The sequence below is a fragment of the Hyperoodon ampullatus genome, assembly GCF_949752795.1.
Source record: "Hyperoodon ampullatus genome assembly, chromosome: 9".
In the NCBI taxonomy this organism is placed as follows: Eukaryota; Metazoa; Chordata; class Mammalia; order Artiodactyla; family Ziphiidae; genus Hyperoodon; species Hyperoodon ampullatus.
The window spans coordinates 80,477,908-80,494,971 of NC_136922.1; the positions used below are offsets into that span (position 1 = coordinate 80,477,908).

Consider the following 17,064-nt stretch of genomic DNA (forward strand, 5'->3'; position numbering starts at 1 on the left):
CTTACATAATTTTATAATAAAAACTGATGATTTTAATGACATGAAACTTTTTTTAAAATAGTATTGGCTCTTTTCAAAAACTAGGACAATTGAATTCTTGCATTTTCCATTATGAGTATTTGCATTCACCAAGCACGTATTTTCCATGTGCATATTCCTGTGATTTTTTTTCCCTTAATGGATACACTATCACCCTTCTACTTTCTCGAACTGAATTTGAAAATAAGAATTGAGGATTGCATTTATTTTCAGGATTTAATCTTTATTAAATTTAGTCTGAAAATGTTTTTATTACATGAGCATTGTAAAAAAGGAGAAAATATAGATAAGCACACAGAAGAAAATAAAAATGCCTTATACTGTCATTACCCAGAGATAACTGCTATGAGGATTTTGAGGAATATCCTTCTAGGTCTATCTCTTAAATTAAAACTATATTATTATATCTCACAAAATATCAGGCTGTACCACACTTATCTGTTTATTGATTTTGCTTTACTTAATGATGTAAATATATCATTAATCCCATTCTTAATTTTATGTACTATTCCGTTGTATAGTCATAGCACCTTATTAAATCAGTTTCTCAGTTTGGGACATTCAGATTATATTTATATATTTTGCTATTATAAATATCGAACATCCTCATTTTGACCAAGAGAAAAGTGAGAGGTGGCATGAAAATTGTTAGAATTCTGCTCTTGGTAAATGCACTGTAGAAAGACATATTTTGCAAAATATCAATACATTATAAGTAATTGCAAAAACCATGAGAGGTCTGCATATCCATGCAGACTTTTTGACGGTAGAAATCAAGCCTTATTCATTTTTGCATTCACAGGAAAATGCACTCAGTGTTTGTGAATGAATCCATATTTTACCAGAACTTTAGTCCTCTATTTTTGCATTTTTACATAGCGTTGCCATTTATTAAAAGGTATTTATTTTTGGCTTCATGGGATGGGCAGTGGCTCTTCTAAGAATCACAAAATTTAATGGAACCATCTGATCTTGAAGGAGTTAGGAAAAGCTGTCTCTTAGTTAATGAGAAATATGTGTCAGTAACCATACAAACATAACATGCGTGTAGAGGAGGTGAAGTCCAGGTTTGTCCCCTGCCTTCCAGGCAACAGATGCCTCCCTGCTGCCCTCTTATTCCACTAGCAAGGCTCTCCACCTAGAAGCAGGGGCCTCCTGAAGCACAGTAGGAAAGAGTTGGGTCTTTTAAAGACCAGTCGACTTCTGGTTTCAAACCACGGTGCAAATAGTTATTCATTATATAAAAATTGTCAAGTTATTTAATTTCTCTGAGTTCAGTTTCTTCACCTATAAAATGTGAGTTCAAAATGGCCACCTTGTAGGGTTGTTGTGAGGTTTAAATAAACTAAAGTTTGCAAAGCAGTCGATTCCCTTGAACATAATATGCTCCAGGCCCATAGCTCCTATTACTGTAGTGTATGTGTTTGTGTGTATGTATACACTCATGTATATATGTGTGTGTATGCATTTATATATTTGTATATATAGAATGGGGAAAGCTCTCACAAGTATGGCGTGCTGTTCAAGTTTTCCATGTTTAGGGCTTTTGTTTGTTAAGTAGAATTATAAATGCACTTTAAATCTCATTTGCTAGCATTGAAATATTATTTAATGCAAACTTTTCTTAAAAAAAACATAAAATATAAAATGCTTTTCAAGGCAGGGTAGCATGAAAAGAGTGTCTTCATAGCTTAATGTTGTATTTGATCTATGAGAAATTTTCTGTAATTTCCTGAAAAATGTCATGATGCATTATACATCAGTAGACCTACCTTCTTGAAGGTCAGTAGTTGTAAATAGCATTCATTAAGGTCACATATACATTAACTCTGCGCTCTAACTATCTGCAGAAAAGTGACATGGAGATTATTTACTTCTTGGAAGATTATATGTTACAAATTGAACTGTTGATGAAGTTACTATGTGTTCCTAGAGAAGATTGACTTAATTAGGTAGAATTCGAAAAATTTCTTTTGGTTATTTATCTAAAGGGAATGGCATATAATCATTGAGAAGTGCACAGCAGTGATAGGTCATTTCTAGTTATTTTTAACATTTGTGGCGATCTTTACATTCGTTTTATTAAGATCTGCTACTCCGTGAGGGGAAATCACAACCTTAATATTGATTGTCTTCTGAGTCTGTCAGTCTTCAAGTTCCTCACATACCATGTGGTAATTACCATGGTAATTTCAGTCATCAGATTACCTGTCTCAATACTTTTTTTTTTTTTTTTTTTGCGGTACGCAGGCCTCTCACTGTTGTGACCTCTCTCATTGCGGAGCACAGGCTCCGGACGCGCAGGCTCGGTGGCCATGGCTCACGGGCCCAGCCGCTCCGCGGCATGTGGGATCCTCCCGGACCGGGGCACGAACCCGTGTCCCCTGCATCGGCAGGCGGACTCTCAACCACTGCGCCACCAGGGAAGCCCCTGTCTCAATACTTTTTAAAATGAGGCTCATAAACCTCAAGCAAGGATGTGGTGGATTTATCAGTGTGCATTCACGGAAGTACTTTTGCCATGGGCTGTGTTAAACTGTACCAAACCTCAAACAATGGGAAATACTGGGTAAAAACCTAGTGACATTTTCTCTGCCACTCCCCAAGAATCACCACGCTGTCTTTTCACTTCCATCTACATTTTTACTCATAATCCGTGGAGGTAAGGCTGGGCCTTCTCCCTTAGGGCATGTGCCCCTTCTCCCAGGGTGGGCACATAGAACAGCAAAGGCAGAAGGAAACTCCTATCTCCTCCCCTCGACCATCGGCACTTACTTTCGTGATTAGCTAATCACGAGACATGTCATAGGGAAAGAGGTGTCATGTTCTCCTCCGTTGTGCTTTTCCTCCATTTATTTCCTTTTCTTTTCCCACTTTTTTTCCTTTTTCCTCATGACACTCAGCGCTTTGCCTATTAATCTTTTGCAACTGGCTCTGCAAGGCATACGCATTCCTATGTAGGAGGTATTCACTCTCCATATCCATTCATTTAAGTGATGAGAAGGTAAAGGACTTCGTGTGAGCTAAGTTTGTGAAGCTTTTACAACTTTTAGTGAGAAAAACGTGTACTTTTGAAAAGCACAACCTAATTTGGTCTAAATGGCAGAATTTTTAAAAATTTATTTTGCATTCCTCTGTAAATGGAGTCTAGGATTTGGAAACTAAAAGCACCCATGACATCTAATACCTTACTAAATTTAAGGATTAGAGGAATGAGGTTCCTGTAGGCAGGGATGGCACCGTCTTTATTTGTATGTCCAAGAGTACCTGGAACCAAGTAGATGAGAAACGAATGTTAAACATAAGTTTTTAAGTAAGAACACTTACCACTCCCTTAAAATGGAGACCACTTTCTCATTCTTTATATGTGAGGACCCCTTGCATGTGGACCAAAACGCTTACTTGTATTCGATGTGTCTCGACGTGGACTCCAGATTTGTCACAGCCTGGCTCATAGCCACAAGCTTGCAGAAACCCGATTCTCCTTCTTGGCCAGTGTTCCTTAAAGGATCAGTAACTGTGATCCAGATCACATGTAGCCTGTAGAAAGGAACCAGGGCATGTGATTCATTCCTAAGGAAGGAAATGGGACCTCAACATATTGTAGTTCTGAACGCCCCATAATCAAGGAAATTATATTTTTGTTACTATTTTATTACATTTATCGGTAGCTTGTATTTGGTGTCTGAATATATGTTGATCTGGAAGACACTTCTTGATTTTCAATCCAGATAATGAGCTTTATGGAGTGTATGTCCTTCTAAGAGGATAAACTATTTTCAATACAAAATATAATGAAAACTTAGAAAACTTAGTGCAGCTTAATAACTTGTTCCATAGTCATTACGCAGCTTTATGTCTGAACACCAAGTAGTGTATATAAAATTAACTAGATTGTTATTTAAAAGATTCCATCCTACCTTATAGAAGGGCAACCCTTTGGCAAGGTCATAGACTATATACGGAAGTACTGGTCTTTCTCTTGAATACATTCTAAAGTATATATCTTTTTTTCCATAAAATTCTGTATTTCAGCATCTAAAGATAAGATTCAGTGGCAGCTTTATAACATATTACTAAGCTATGATTATCAATAAGCAAAAGGAGTGTTTTAAAAATAAATTTCTAATTACAATGTAAATTTAAACTCTTAAACAAATTACTAATAAGCTTTTACAGAAGTGTAAAGAAGAAAACAAAGGAATGAAAACCTGGTGGCAAGGAAATGTGAATTTCTTTTCAGAGTCCTACTTTATATTAATGCTGATGAAGTAACCACTGATTTCTACTATTTGAAGTACCCACTGATTTCTACTGTTAAGGCAAGATAAACATAGACGTCTGACCAAAATTGCTTGCACTATTTAGGAAGTAGTCCTTTGGGTATTTTTCAGCTAAGAATTTTATGTTTTTCTCAGTTTCTCAGAGTTTTATGTTTTGTGTACATGCATAAAACTCGAATGCATTTTAAGATAATTTCATCTTTGAGGAAGAGATAGTTCACTTTAAATCATTCTCACTCTATACAAACTGGGAGTGATTTTTGAACAAAATCTGCAAATGATATTGTCCAGAATCACTTTCCATCTTTTAAAAACAGACTTGGGATTCATCAGAATCTAGGCTGAGGCAGTCCTGTTCCTCCACCTGTATAGTTTGTTAGCAGCTTACTTCTGAGATGCTTTGGTGGTCTTCTGCCATCTGGCGGACGCTAATAGAATTGTCACTAGATAGAGTAACGACGATGGAGTCTAGACCTGAATTAGAATACATTTTCTTATTCTGAATTCGTGGTTTTTGATAACGGAAGAACTGTCCTCTTATTCCCAAAGGAACACCCCACCCTGCATCCTCGATAAACAAAAAATAGTATATAGTTTTAACAGTGAAAACTTCTGTCTCTAACTCATACAAAGTTCTTCATATATTGATTTAAAGAGTATATGTGTATATATATTTATGTTTATGTTTATATATATTTATGTTTCTCTGAATCATTCATATACCATTGCTAGCATAGCATACATATGCCAAAATATCTATTATTAAGTACTGTAATAAAGTTTGTTTCAGTATATAAGGTCAGTTGTTAGTTTTGGGTGCCCTCCCATGTTCACGAGAAAAACTACAGACTGAGAGAGACAAAAAGGCTTTTTGGTCATATTCTGATGCTGCTGCTTGCATGTTTTCCTTGGGTCCTGGAAATAGTTTTGGTAGTAGTGATGATTGGTTCACTTAAGTAAACTATGTGGTCTCGTCTAGTGGTTTGTAACTTCTGGTATCCCTTTAAAGCAAAGCCTGGATTCTGTGAGCATAATGTGTGAGCCTAATATGCTCTGCAAGCATAATCTTTGGCCTTAGAGACCTTTCTCTCCCTCTCTTTTGCAAATCTATCTGGCCTATGAAGAGATTCTATTCATTACTTTGCTTTATTAGCACAGTATCATGAATTTTGTAATTTTTATCCTCACAGTTAGTCCAAATTATCACATTATGAATGTATTTCAGAAAGTATCAGAGTTTTCTTTCTGATGGGACTACATTTTTGGCATGATTCCCAGCATGGGCTTCAATTCATTTTAAGAAGTCCCTGAATGAGTTTCAGTATACTTTTTCAGCTGAGACAAACAAATCTTCTAATTCCCTGAAATTAATTGCTTAATCTATTTATGATGCCAAAGTGGGATTTTTGTCAGCAGGTCTGAAAAATATTGAAATAATAGTTTTAGTTGTTCTTCTCTGGTTTTCTGTGATAGGGAATTTTTAATTATTTTAAGGATTTTCAAACAATAAAACGTCTGATAATAGACCATCTTTTGTCATTGAAATTCTCCTCATCCTGAGCTAAGCGTATTTGTCAGGTACCCAACAAGTGTAATAAAGACACCATAAACTTGAAGATATCCTTTGTTCCTTTATTTTTGAAAACGAATCAGTAATACCAGATATATTCATGGCAGTGTTCTGGGCAATACAAAAATATGAAGCTCTGGTTCTTATGTTTATAATCTACTAAAAGAGTTAAGACCCATTTGGAAAATATATATATAATAGAACAGGCAATTATGCAATGAAATAATAGTGGTGAAACAAAACAGACAATTGAAAATGACAGAGATCACTTCAGCAGAGATCAAAGCGTGCATAACAGAGAAGGTTGCGCTTGATCAAGACATTTCCTGAAGATCAGACGTCAACAGATAGAGATAGGAGGTGTCGACTGAAAAAAAATGCGCAACCTAAAAGGTGAGCGTTATGTTTTATTCGGCAGACATTCTAAGCACTTCAAGCCCAGGAGACAGGACTCTCAGATCACTCTGAGGGACTGCTCCGAAGAGGCAAAGGGAGAGCTAGGATATATAGGAGTTTTTGCAACAAAGACCAGGTAGTCAGAACATCAAAAGATTACCTACTGTTAATTAAAGAAAACCAGATATCTCAAGTTAAGGAATTTAGCATTTTTCTGTGTATCGGAAGATGCACGAGTCTGGGCTCACTGAAATCATTCCTTTGATATGCACCTCAGCTGTCTGGGGTCAGTTTCCTGTACAATGTCATCCTGAGTTTCCTCAGGGTGCACTGTTGGGGCAGCTGTAATGTGATGGCTTGACGGCTGCAACATCCTTTGTTTACTGGACGGCAGGCAACATTTTTCATTCACAGAAGGAAGGAAGAAGTATCTCAGATACAGGAAATGGCATGAACAAAAGTGCCACAGTGGGAAAGTGTAACTTTTTACCTTTTATTAAAATACAACAAAAATGTTCATAAAATATGTCTCACTTGTTGAAATCCTAGAGGGTGACAGTTGTATCAATAACTGTACTTTTTTTTCCTCTGAAGTTTGTAGTTCAGAACCAGAAAATGTTCAAGCTGACCCAGAGAATTATACCAGCCTTCTTGTTACATGGGAGAGACCTCGAGTAGTTTATGATACCATGATTGAGAAGTTCGCAGTTCTGTACCAGCAGTTAGAGGGAGAAGACCAAACCAAGCATGAGTTTTTGACAGATGGCTATCAAGACTTGGTAACTATAAAATCAATTGTTTCGTGTATTGTAGTTTAATTTTTAGGGTAAGAACTTAAAATGATTGTATATTGTTGCCTTTCATGACTTTAGACTTTGTATGAAGCTCTCTAGTGGGGTGAAGGGGACACAGAAGCTATATTTAACTATGTCAGAACTTACAGTGGTTGACACTAGGTTCTTACTAATGTTTTGAATTACATGGAGGCCACAACTTAGCCAACAGCAACGTTGTAGAGTAGACACTTATGGAAGACGTAGAACTAGAGATCATCTAGTGCAGCCTCTCTTTACAAAGAAAAGAACTCAAAGAACAGTTAAATACTTTATGCTCTCACCGTTGGGGAAAGAATTGGGCCTGGAATGTCAGTGCTCTGATGCCGTTGTATGTTGTTTCCCCATCATACTGAATCAGCACAAGGGAAATAGGGTAGGGAATAGAGTAGGGGTCTTGAAAGTCCTTTTCTTCGCATCAAATTTCCAAGCAACAGATGTGAAGTCAATTGAGATAGAACTTTGGGGACATGAGGCAGGTAATCCTTAGGAAAGGATCCACGTCCTCTTGCTCCCCACCCATGCACAAGAATTAAAGAAAATAAAGTACACATTCCTTCTGTGACCTGAACATCTCAGTATTAAACTTTGCCCTGGAAGGGAGGTGTTGGGGTATAGCTGAGAAAACCCCTCAAGAAAGCCCCCAGTATAGGTCCAAGACATTGAACTCTGAATACAGACACTCACTGGGGTGTCACTCAAGCCCTAGGAACCTGCATTTAAACAAAAGCTGGTGTTGAATATCATATAAACAAAATAATGAGATTTGTAACAACTTTTTAATTTAGATGTCTAGAACAAAGACACTATGAATTGAGAAAGTTGTGGAATTTATGAGAATACACTATTTTTCACTTCATAATGATGTGAAGAAGATAATAATTCTATTTACATAGAAATTTTAAATATTTAAAATACGGAATTTTCTAATACTAGATCTGATTTGTAAAAAGAAAAAAAAGTGTAGTTTTCCAGTATCTCCCTAATTCACAAATATCACAAGTTCAACTCAACAACATTGCATAGAATTTTTTCTCAGGTTAATAAAATATAAATTTTTCTATTGACAAATGAGAAAATCTTTTCTAAGGACCGATGTCTAGTATATTAGTACTCCTATGAGAATAATACATTTGTATAATTACTACCACCTTTCTTTTAGGGTGCTATTCTTAATAATTTACTACCCAATATGAGTTATGTTCTTCAAATAGTAGCCATATGTACTAATGGCTTATATGGAAAATACAGCGACCAGCTGATTGTGGACATGCCTTCCGATGACCCTGGTAAGTGACCCCCTGATATGCCTTATCTAAATAAACGAGGCTAGTTTAATTTCTGTATGCATTGGTGCTTTCTCTCTGACTTTATATTCTTTTGGCCAAAAGGCAAAACGATTTCCTTTTTAGTCTGGATCATCAGGTAATTTTGTAAAGCATGGAACTCATTTTTCATTCAGCAGATATGGTGTAGCACAATAAGTAAATTTATTCTTAATATTGAAGTTTTCTATTTGTAAAATAAGAACAGCAAAACCTATGGTAATGTCTGTACTGGCCACCAAATGAAAATAGCTAAGTAAATATAAAGTCTTTGACTTTGGAAAATAAAGAGTTGGTTTCATTTGTGTTTATTTCCTCTTTCAGCCCCCAAAGCATTTTGTAGTAAGTATATACGTGATTCAAGGATCGTGTGAGGTACTTTGAAATATCTATACAAAGCATCTCAAAAGTTTACCTTAGATATTTTAATCCACTTTTTATAATTTGGTGGGGGAGGGGGAGCTTTCCTCTTAGATTTGCCAGTATTATTCCATAAAAGCAAACAAAAAAGTTGTTTCTAATTGTATTTCATTTGCATGTATCTTCTCTAAGTATTACAGGAAAATCTTTGATCTTAAGGCATATGCAATAATTGAATGAAGTGCTGACCATCATAATTTGACAATTTACAAATTTACATAACTAAATTAAAGCCTTCCTTTTGTTAGTATAAGCATTTTTAAAGTGATAGAATGGAATTATATATGTACATATATGTGTATGCATATATATATACATACACATCATGCACATGCATGTTCATAAATATATGCAAACATACATACATACATAAATGTAAATATTCTTTGGTCATCCCTACCATGAGGCTACTCACTGAAATTTTCACAAGTTTTTAATGGCGATGGTTACAAGTGATATTAATTGTAGCATATTTTACTTTTACATATGGAAGGAAAACTGATGTCTGTTGATTTGCCTTTGTGGTCTATATGCCATAGCAAGGCTTTAATCTATTACAAGCTAATTCATTGATTACCTCATCATAGTTGTTCTCATTAGTTGAACTTTTAAGTTAAAGAATATATGTGAGAACATTAGATGTTAGATTATGGATCCTTCCAAACCACAGGCTACAAAACTTGCCAAGATATTTCCCAAGTTAGAGCATTGATGGCTAATGAATATTACTACTTTCATGATGGCAAAATCATTATTTAATAATATTTCTTATGATCTGCCTCATGTCCTGGGTATAACCATCTTTCGTATTGCTTTTATCTAGCATTATTTTTCAAAATCAGATTTTTTTTTAAATGGAATGTGAGCTCTAAGTCTTATTGAAAGGTGAGTATCAAATTAACTGACCATGGTTTCTCTGTACCATATCATGCCCCTCCATTGAATGTCATCCTTCACCAAAGTTCCCCATATTGATCCACGCCCAAAATGGCATCAGTAGCAGTGCACCATTGACCATGTTGGCCAATATCATATGTGAATTGTTTAAATGTGGTATATAAAAATCTCTTCTAATACTATTGTGTACTTTAGGATATGAATTATATTGAATACATTCACTTAACTTTACTATCTTGGTTTGATTATACCACTCTAATTTCTGAACATAAAAAAATTTCCCAGGAGTTTACAAAAAATAATTTTAGCTATTTATGTTGTACACTTTCTTACTCTAGCCACTATGCTAAAAGTTTAGACTTTCTGAATTTTTTTGCTTTTTATTTTTGAGAGAGAAGCTTATTGCATATGGAAAAACAGATCAAATGTCTATTTTCTACAGAAGTGATTTCTGAGTGATCCTTTTAGACTGAGTCTATACTGGCACAAAGTATAACGTACTTGTATCATTTGTAGAACTTACACCATTTGTACAAATTAATACATATTATAACTTAATTTCTATTTGTTCAAAGGATCTGGACACCATTGAACTAATGAGGTGCTAGCTTGGACACATCATTTAATCTCCATGGATATCCCAGTCCCTTAGAGCATTTTGTACATGTTTTGGTAAAAGATGGTATTTGATTTGATATTTTACTATGATATTACTCTTAAAAGCCAAGGGTTAAAAACTTAGTTTATTCCTTAGTTACTTCTACCAAAAAGTCCTTTGTCAAAAACCAATTTACCCAAAGTTTCGGCTCTTCCTATTTTTATAAAGAAAATATTAGTTCTTTCTTAGAACTCATTCTTTCTGATTGTGAAGACTACAATGGCATTTCAGCCCATATATTTTCAGTTCATTATTGAAATTACATTACCTTAAAGGTTGTTTCTGTGTTAAATATATCACAGTAAAAGTCTTGACAGCAGTACTATCCTGTGGTTTAGTGTGGTAGTACCTACAAGATTTGTAAATTTTATGATTTATGTGGCTAATATAGATGTAAGTGGCTTTTGAGTTTGCTGCTTAGTTCATGGTTTTTATTAGTACCATTTCATCCTGTTAATCATGTTGTTTCATTACCTTAGTAACATTGTAAAGTACCCTATTGAATTATTCTATTATTTTGGATAAGCTGTTTCCTAAATACTGCACTGTTTGTTGCTTTTGTTTAAAAGGAATGAAGGAGATAACTTATAATTACCCTCATTCCTTCAGTCACAGATTTTAAATATTCTAATCAATATCTGTGAAGGAAAACTCAATCTTCCAAATTGTGCATTTAACTTTGGCTAATTTGATTAATTTATCACTTGTGCATTTTAATTACATTTGTTGTTGTGAACAACAGTATCACCATAAATTAGTGTCCATTAAATTTATTATAAATCACTATTTTAAGATAAATGCATAAACTCATGTTCAGCAACAATTTAAATTTGTCAAGGAAAACTTTTTAAGGTTAAGCAAAATGAATATTCTTTCTAAAAACTTTTTTAGAAATTTTTCTTTTTTATTTGGTTGTAACTAAAATAATTATGCTCATTTCTATAATGTAGATCTAATTATGATATAGAGGATATTACTTAAGTACATGTTTTAGGGCCTTGATAATTATATGTGTTAAATTTAAATGCATGGTGTATTAGATCAACACATTTTCCTGTTTTGTGTGCTTTTCATTTGTATAACAATTGTCTTTGTTAAATCACTATATATTGTCCTTATTCAGCCTGTACCATACTACACTACAGGATTTATTATATAATGATATTTAAAAATCACACTTTAAAGAGATTGCAGTTTACATTGCTTTTGCCCTTTTGCACTGTGAAACTTGGCTTAAAACCTTCAAACAATTAAATAAGCCTTGCTTGCCAACCTACATCAGTGTTGCTTTTTTGTGTTATGGAATGTTAATGTGTGACTAACATGCTCTTTTAGAAAATCTAACATTGCATGTGCCTCAAAACAAAACCAGAACGAACCAATAGGTTTTGTTCTTTTATCACATAAATGTGAATTTTAAGTGTTCAGTCAAAAAAATATATTGACAATCTTCACTATTGGACTTTTTGTATCCTTCATGGAGTCTGTTTTGATGAAGTGAGAAGATTCTGTAAACCAGTATAATTTTTGAACTGTTTAATATATGTGCCTGAGTCAGTGCCTGAGTCAGACCTGTGGCCACTGAAACATTAGTTATTATTTGAAAGAAAACAGCAGGCCAAAGTGTACCCATTCTGAGACCTTGTGCCAATCAGCAGCGCTAGACCTTGAGTGCTATGAGCTCTCAGACCCAGGAGTATGGCTCAGATTCTCCAGGGAGATAGAAACAACCTTTCAAAATTATTTTATTTCAGAATTTTTCTGAAGAGGCTCAGCAAAACACTTCTAGATTATTTTGAGCAGGGCTATTAACGAGTTCCTGGGCAACCCCAGAATTTCAGTCAATTCAAATGATCTGAGTCTAGTAGGAAACCAAAATGAAGATCCTTCAAAGTGGGTTTTTACCTGCCAACACGAAGGCACCCATACTTGGGTGCCATATTCACCCATGAGTGTGCCATGAAATAAAGAAGGATCAAAGGGCTGCTTGGACCCATAGGTTCTGCCCCTAGGGCCTGAAGGGGCCCAAAGGAAACTTCTTACTTCTTATTGCGGTAAACAGCAAAGCCAGTTATAGTAGAACTCACTGATCCTGATACTCGTTAGAGGATGTGATTGAGTAGAATTATGTATTTTAACTTAATAGGAAGCATAATCTATACAGTTAAGTTATGCTTTGGTCAAACGATAAAAATTAATCAAATGCAATACACACAGAGAGTACTGAAAGAAAAGAAAATCAGTCCTCAATGTAATAATTATATACACCCCACCCCAATCCTGACAATAAATAAGAGAATTATCTTTGCTCATTAAAAGTATAAAGTTAGGTGAAGTTAGACCAGTTTTTAAAAACACTTCTGTAAGAACGTTGAAGAGAATGGACTCTCACTGAGATGTTTTTCGGTAGCCTCTTAACAGAGAGAAATCTACTGTATTATATATATATCACTTAACAAGATTTGATTATGATTTGCCCTTATTAATGTTAAAGTATTTTAAAGGTACATGAAAAGGAGTGACTCCATATAAAAACATTTTCAATAAAATTATGTATTGTTCACATGCTGAAATGGGAGATTTTTACATGCATGAACTTCTCTAACTGTAGTTTTTAGAAAATCATATTGAAGGTTTTTTAAATTTCTCTCTCACAGTTTAGTTGCAACCCATTTTAAAATTCACATATATTGGTTTCCTTGGAGGTTATAGAGACACAGTTTAAGACTATTGAAATCACTTTAATTTAAAAATATAAAGAATAAAGAGCATGAAAAACAGGGTGGGAAAGGGTTTCACAGAGACAAAAATAGAAAAAGGAAAACACTAATGATCCAAATGAAAGTTTTCAAATTCCTTCTTTTAACAAGAAAAAAATAATAATTGAGAGTTAAGATTTAAGACTATGATTGTTTCCCATGAATATTTTCATTTTTATAGCATCGAAAATTATTCAGGGTAAGTAACTTTAAAATAAATAGTCAAGAGTATTAATTTTATCTAAATCTTCATGGGGCCTGGGCTTACTTCTATGTTTTACTTGAGTTCTCGTCTAAATAGAATTCAGGCACATGACGATATTTTATAGTTTTAAATTTCTTAATACCTACAAATTTTATCATAAAAATAAACTCAAGAAAGTCTATATTGTAAAACAGGCCTAGATTTGGTAAATATTTAATGTTAGTTCAGTTATGCCTTTGAAAATTCTATAGACTATGCATTTCCTTTGAGGATCTATAGAGGCATAAAAAATAGAATATAAGCAGCTTTAGGATAGTGAAGAGCATAAACTTCAGAGATGGAATGAGATTCTCTAAAATAATAAGCATAAGAAGGGCATCTTTGTAATAATTCTCAAGCCCTCACAGTTGCCCTGTCTCCCATCTTCCTGATGCAGCTTGGATGAAGAGTGAGGAAAAATGGTCCTCGAGCTCCTCAGTAATTTGGCAGTGGGGCTACATTCCTTGTTGGAGAGAGGGAACCAGCTCCTTATCTTTCCTAACATTTACTGACGGGTCTTGTTTTAGGATTGAGATAGCCAGGGACTAGAAATACGCTGATTCTAGCCAGTTGGGAAAATCAGGCTTAAATGATCCTGGTCATTATATTCCTCACATAGATGGCATTAGTTGAGTATCCCTGGGAAGAAGGTGTGGGGCTAACCCCCGGTCAGTCCTTCCTGCTGCCAATCCAGGCTGGACCTGCTGTAAAACATTCTTCCTTTTATCTGGTGCAGTACCCTGTGTACAAATACATATGAGTCCAAATCTGAAGAATGAAAAGACCTACTTGATCTTCAGTCAGAAGTGGACCTTGAGGAATAAGTAGTTGAATAAGAAAATAAACCCGTCAATTCGCCCCTGGCATTTTCCCAACTATGCTTTTATCAGCCATGCTAAGAATGAAAGTAAGTCTACGCTGATGAAAAATTACTTGGGTTTCTTTACACCCAGTAATATCAGCCTCACTGTCCCCTTCTCCCTTCTTAGCTTCAATCACAGTTAGGGTGAGAATAGGGAAGGGAGTTGGAGCGGAGGATAGAGATGAAGGTTTTGAGTGCAGTTTCCTGTACGTTTATGTGTTGTGTTATGTAACATTCAGTAGTCTTGAAAACTGAAATTCGAAATTTTTATTTTGGGCAATTCTGTATTTTCCAAACTAACAGTCTTTTTTTCCCCTTTTCCCTCTTTCCATCCAACAGTTGACCCATAAGGCTGAAATAGTTGAATAAAAATGTTAATAATTTTGTTTTTAATTTTGTAGAACTTGACCTCTTTCCTGAATTAATTGGAACTGAAGAAATAATTAAGGTATCATGGCTACTTTTTATTCAAGTGTTTTAAAATTAAGAAGTCTGGTTTGAATTACTGGTTAGGTTTCAGATGTTGCATTAATAAAAAGTTCATGTTGCATTATTCATTGTTTGTGGGATTAGTTGCTGAGCTTTGTAGATAGACATGTAATTAATATACATGATTTTTTTATGAAGAAGTTGGAAGACACTTTAATTGGTATAATTTTTAAAAAGAGATAGAAAAGGTTTGTTGATAATTAGAAAAACAGTGAACTTTAAAAATAATGATAGCTATGAACTATAGCCACAAATTGGAATTTTTTCATGTTCAAATGTTTCTAAAAGACTAAAATAATATTTAAGCAATTCTTAATATTGGTACAGCTTATTTTTAACTAACTTAACCAATGATTGACAGATTGATAATAAATATGAGTCAAAGTATAAATTGTATATATTCTTTTGCCCATTTAATTTGATTATTTTTGTTTGGACTACTTATATTATAAATGTCTGTTGTTAGCAAAAGGTCCTTTAAGTAAATGGGCACTTAAGGATATTTATAAATTTTGTTTGGACTACTTATATTATAAATGTCTGTTGCTAGCACAAGGTCCTTTAAGTAAATGGGCATCTAAGGATATTTATAAATTTTAACATTGTCTTAATTTTTGAAATAGAGAGAAAATGACTATTTGTGTCTTATATTCAATATTTCATCCTAAGCCCAAATGTGCTATTCATTATAACTGAGACTATATGTTAAAGCCAGGTTCTATTGTTAATGATAGTAAGAATTTGTCCATAAGTACATATGTGTGTAAGAGCTGGTAACTTGTGAAAACTAATACTACTGTCTAGTAATAAATAGCAATTAGGTTGTGTTTTCACAGATATAATTACCTCAATAATTTATTTATCTTATGGCAATTCTCTCTTACAAAGTACTATTTTACCAAAATGACCAGTCCGCATTTCATCAAGAGTTCACAGAACTCAGCTAAGGATATCTCTGTGTGTCTGTGTGTGTTTGCATGCACGCACGTGTGCACATGCATGTGGATATGAATATACCTAGAAATGATTACCAGAATCAAGTCAAAGGCAAGAAAAAGAAATTATCTTTACAAATCATTGGTTTGTGTCTTAGTCAGTTTGGGCTGCTATAACAAAATACCATGAACTAAGTGGCTTATAAACAGGAAACATTTATTTCTCACAGTTCTGAAACCTGGGAGTCTGAGATCAGGGCACCAGCACTGCGGGGTTCTGATGAGAGCCCCTTCTGGATTGTTGACTACAGACTTCTTGTTGTGTCTTCATATGGTGGAGAGCAGAGCAGAAGAAGCAATCTTTCATGACTCTTAACATAAGGGCACTAATCCCATTCATGAGGGTTCCACCTTATGACCTCATCTAATACTAATGACCTCCCAAAGACCCCACCTCCTAAGACCATCACTTTTGGGGTGTAGGGTTTCAACATGTGCATTTAGGGGGGACACAAACACAGTTCATAACACTGTTCACTTTCATCGATTCATGCAGGAATGAATGATAGAGGTTGGCAAACATCTGGAATGTATTGGTGATGGCTCTAAGCTTGAATATGGAAATGAATAGTTTGGGAGATGTTCCTCAAATTCTCTTCCAATAGGAATGCATGACTTTGAAAGACAAAATATCTCCAGCACAATCAAGGCTTTACAATAAAGAAATTTTAATAAAAGTTGTGAAGGATAACAGGTGTGATCCAGATCAAAACCGTAGTGAAAGAGAGATTCACAATAACTCCATAAGAAGTTATAGGAAACAGTGTCCATTAAAATATTTGTGGTTTCAGATATGTATAAAGTAATCTTAGAACATGAATCATATATTCTTCTTGAAATGTTGACATGAGATAATATGACCTCATAGAGATGTATAAGACTTAGTTGGGTGGGATTAATGAAAGGTCCATCACTTTCATCAGATTCAAATAGGTATCTGAACCTCACAGTCTAAAATCTGCTAGAAAAGAAAGCAATGAAAGGGATATGTGTGCTTAATGTGTGTATAGTTTTTTTCCAAAAGATCGAATAGAAGAAACGGTGAGTGGCATTATGTTTTAAGAACAGTTTTATAGACATCTACATAGCTTGTGATAGGAGGATGATAAAGGAGGTTCATGTGGGAATCTAAGAAAAGAGGAAGAGAAGCAATGTTATTGTGGGATTTGATAGAAATTGTCAGATCATATAGAGAAGATAGATGACATGTGTTTTGGGAACTTTACTGTGAAGAGAAGGGGAGAGGTAAAATGAATACTAGACGTTGAATTAGAGATTTTCCTTTATGTTCCTT

General features: G+C 34.6%; 1 protein-coding gene across 6 annotated transcripts in view; it reads left to right on the forward strand.

Annotated features, from left to right (window-relative positions):
- The window catches only part of PTPRZ1 (protein tyrosine phosphatase receptor type Z1), a gene marked incomplete at both ends in the record, with an annotated part of 166,958 nt that overhangs the window by 105,632 nt on the left and 44,262 nt on the right, over window positions 1-17,064 (forward strand). For all 6 annotated transcript variants that reach the window (XM_079710934.1, XM_079710935.1, XM_079710936.1 and 3 more), the window contains 3 exons: window positions 6,883-7,067; window positions 8,284-8,410; window positions 14,688-14,734. In XM_079710934.1, the coding sequence (XP_079567060.1) occupies window positions 6,883-7,067; window positions 8,284-8,410; window positions 14,688-14,734 (359 nt within the window). The remainder of the gene's footprint in view (window positions 1-6,882; window positions 7,068-8,283; window positions 8,411-14,687; window positions 14,735-17,064) is intronic.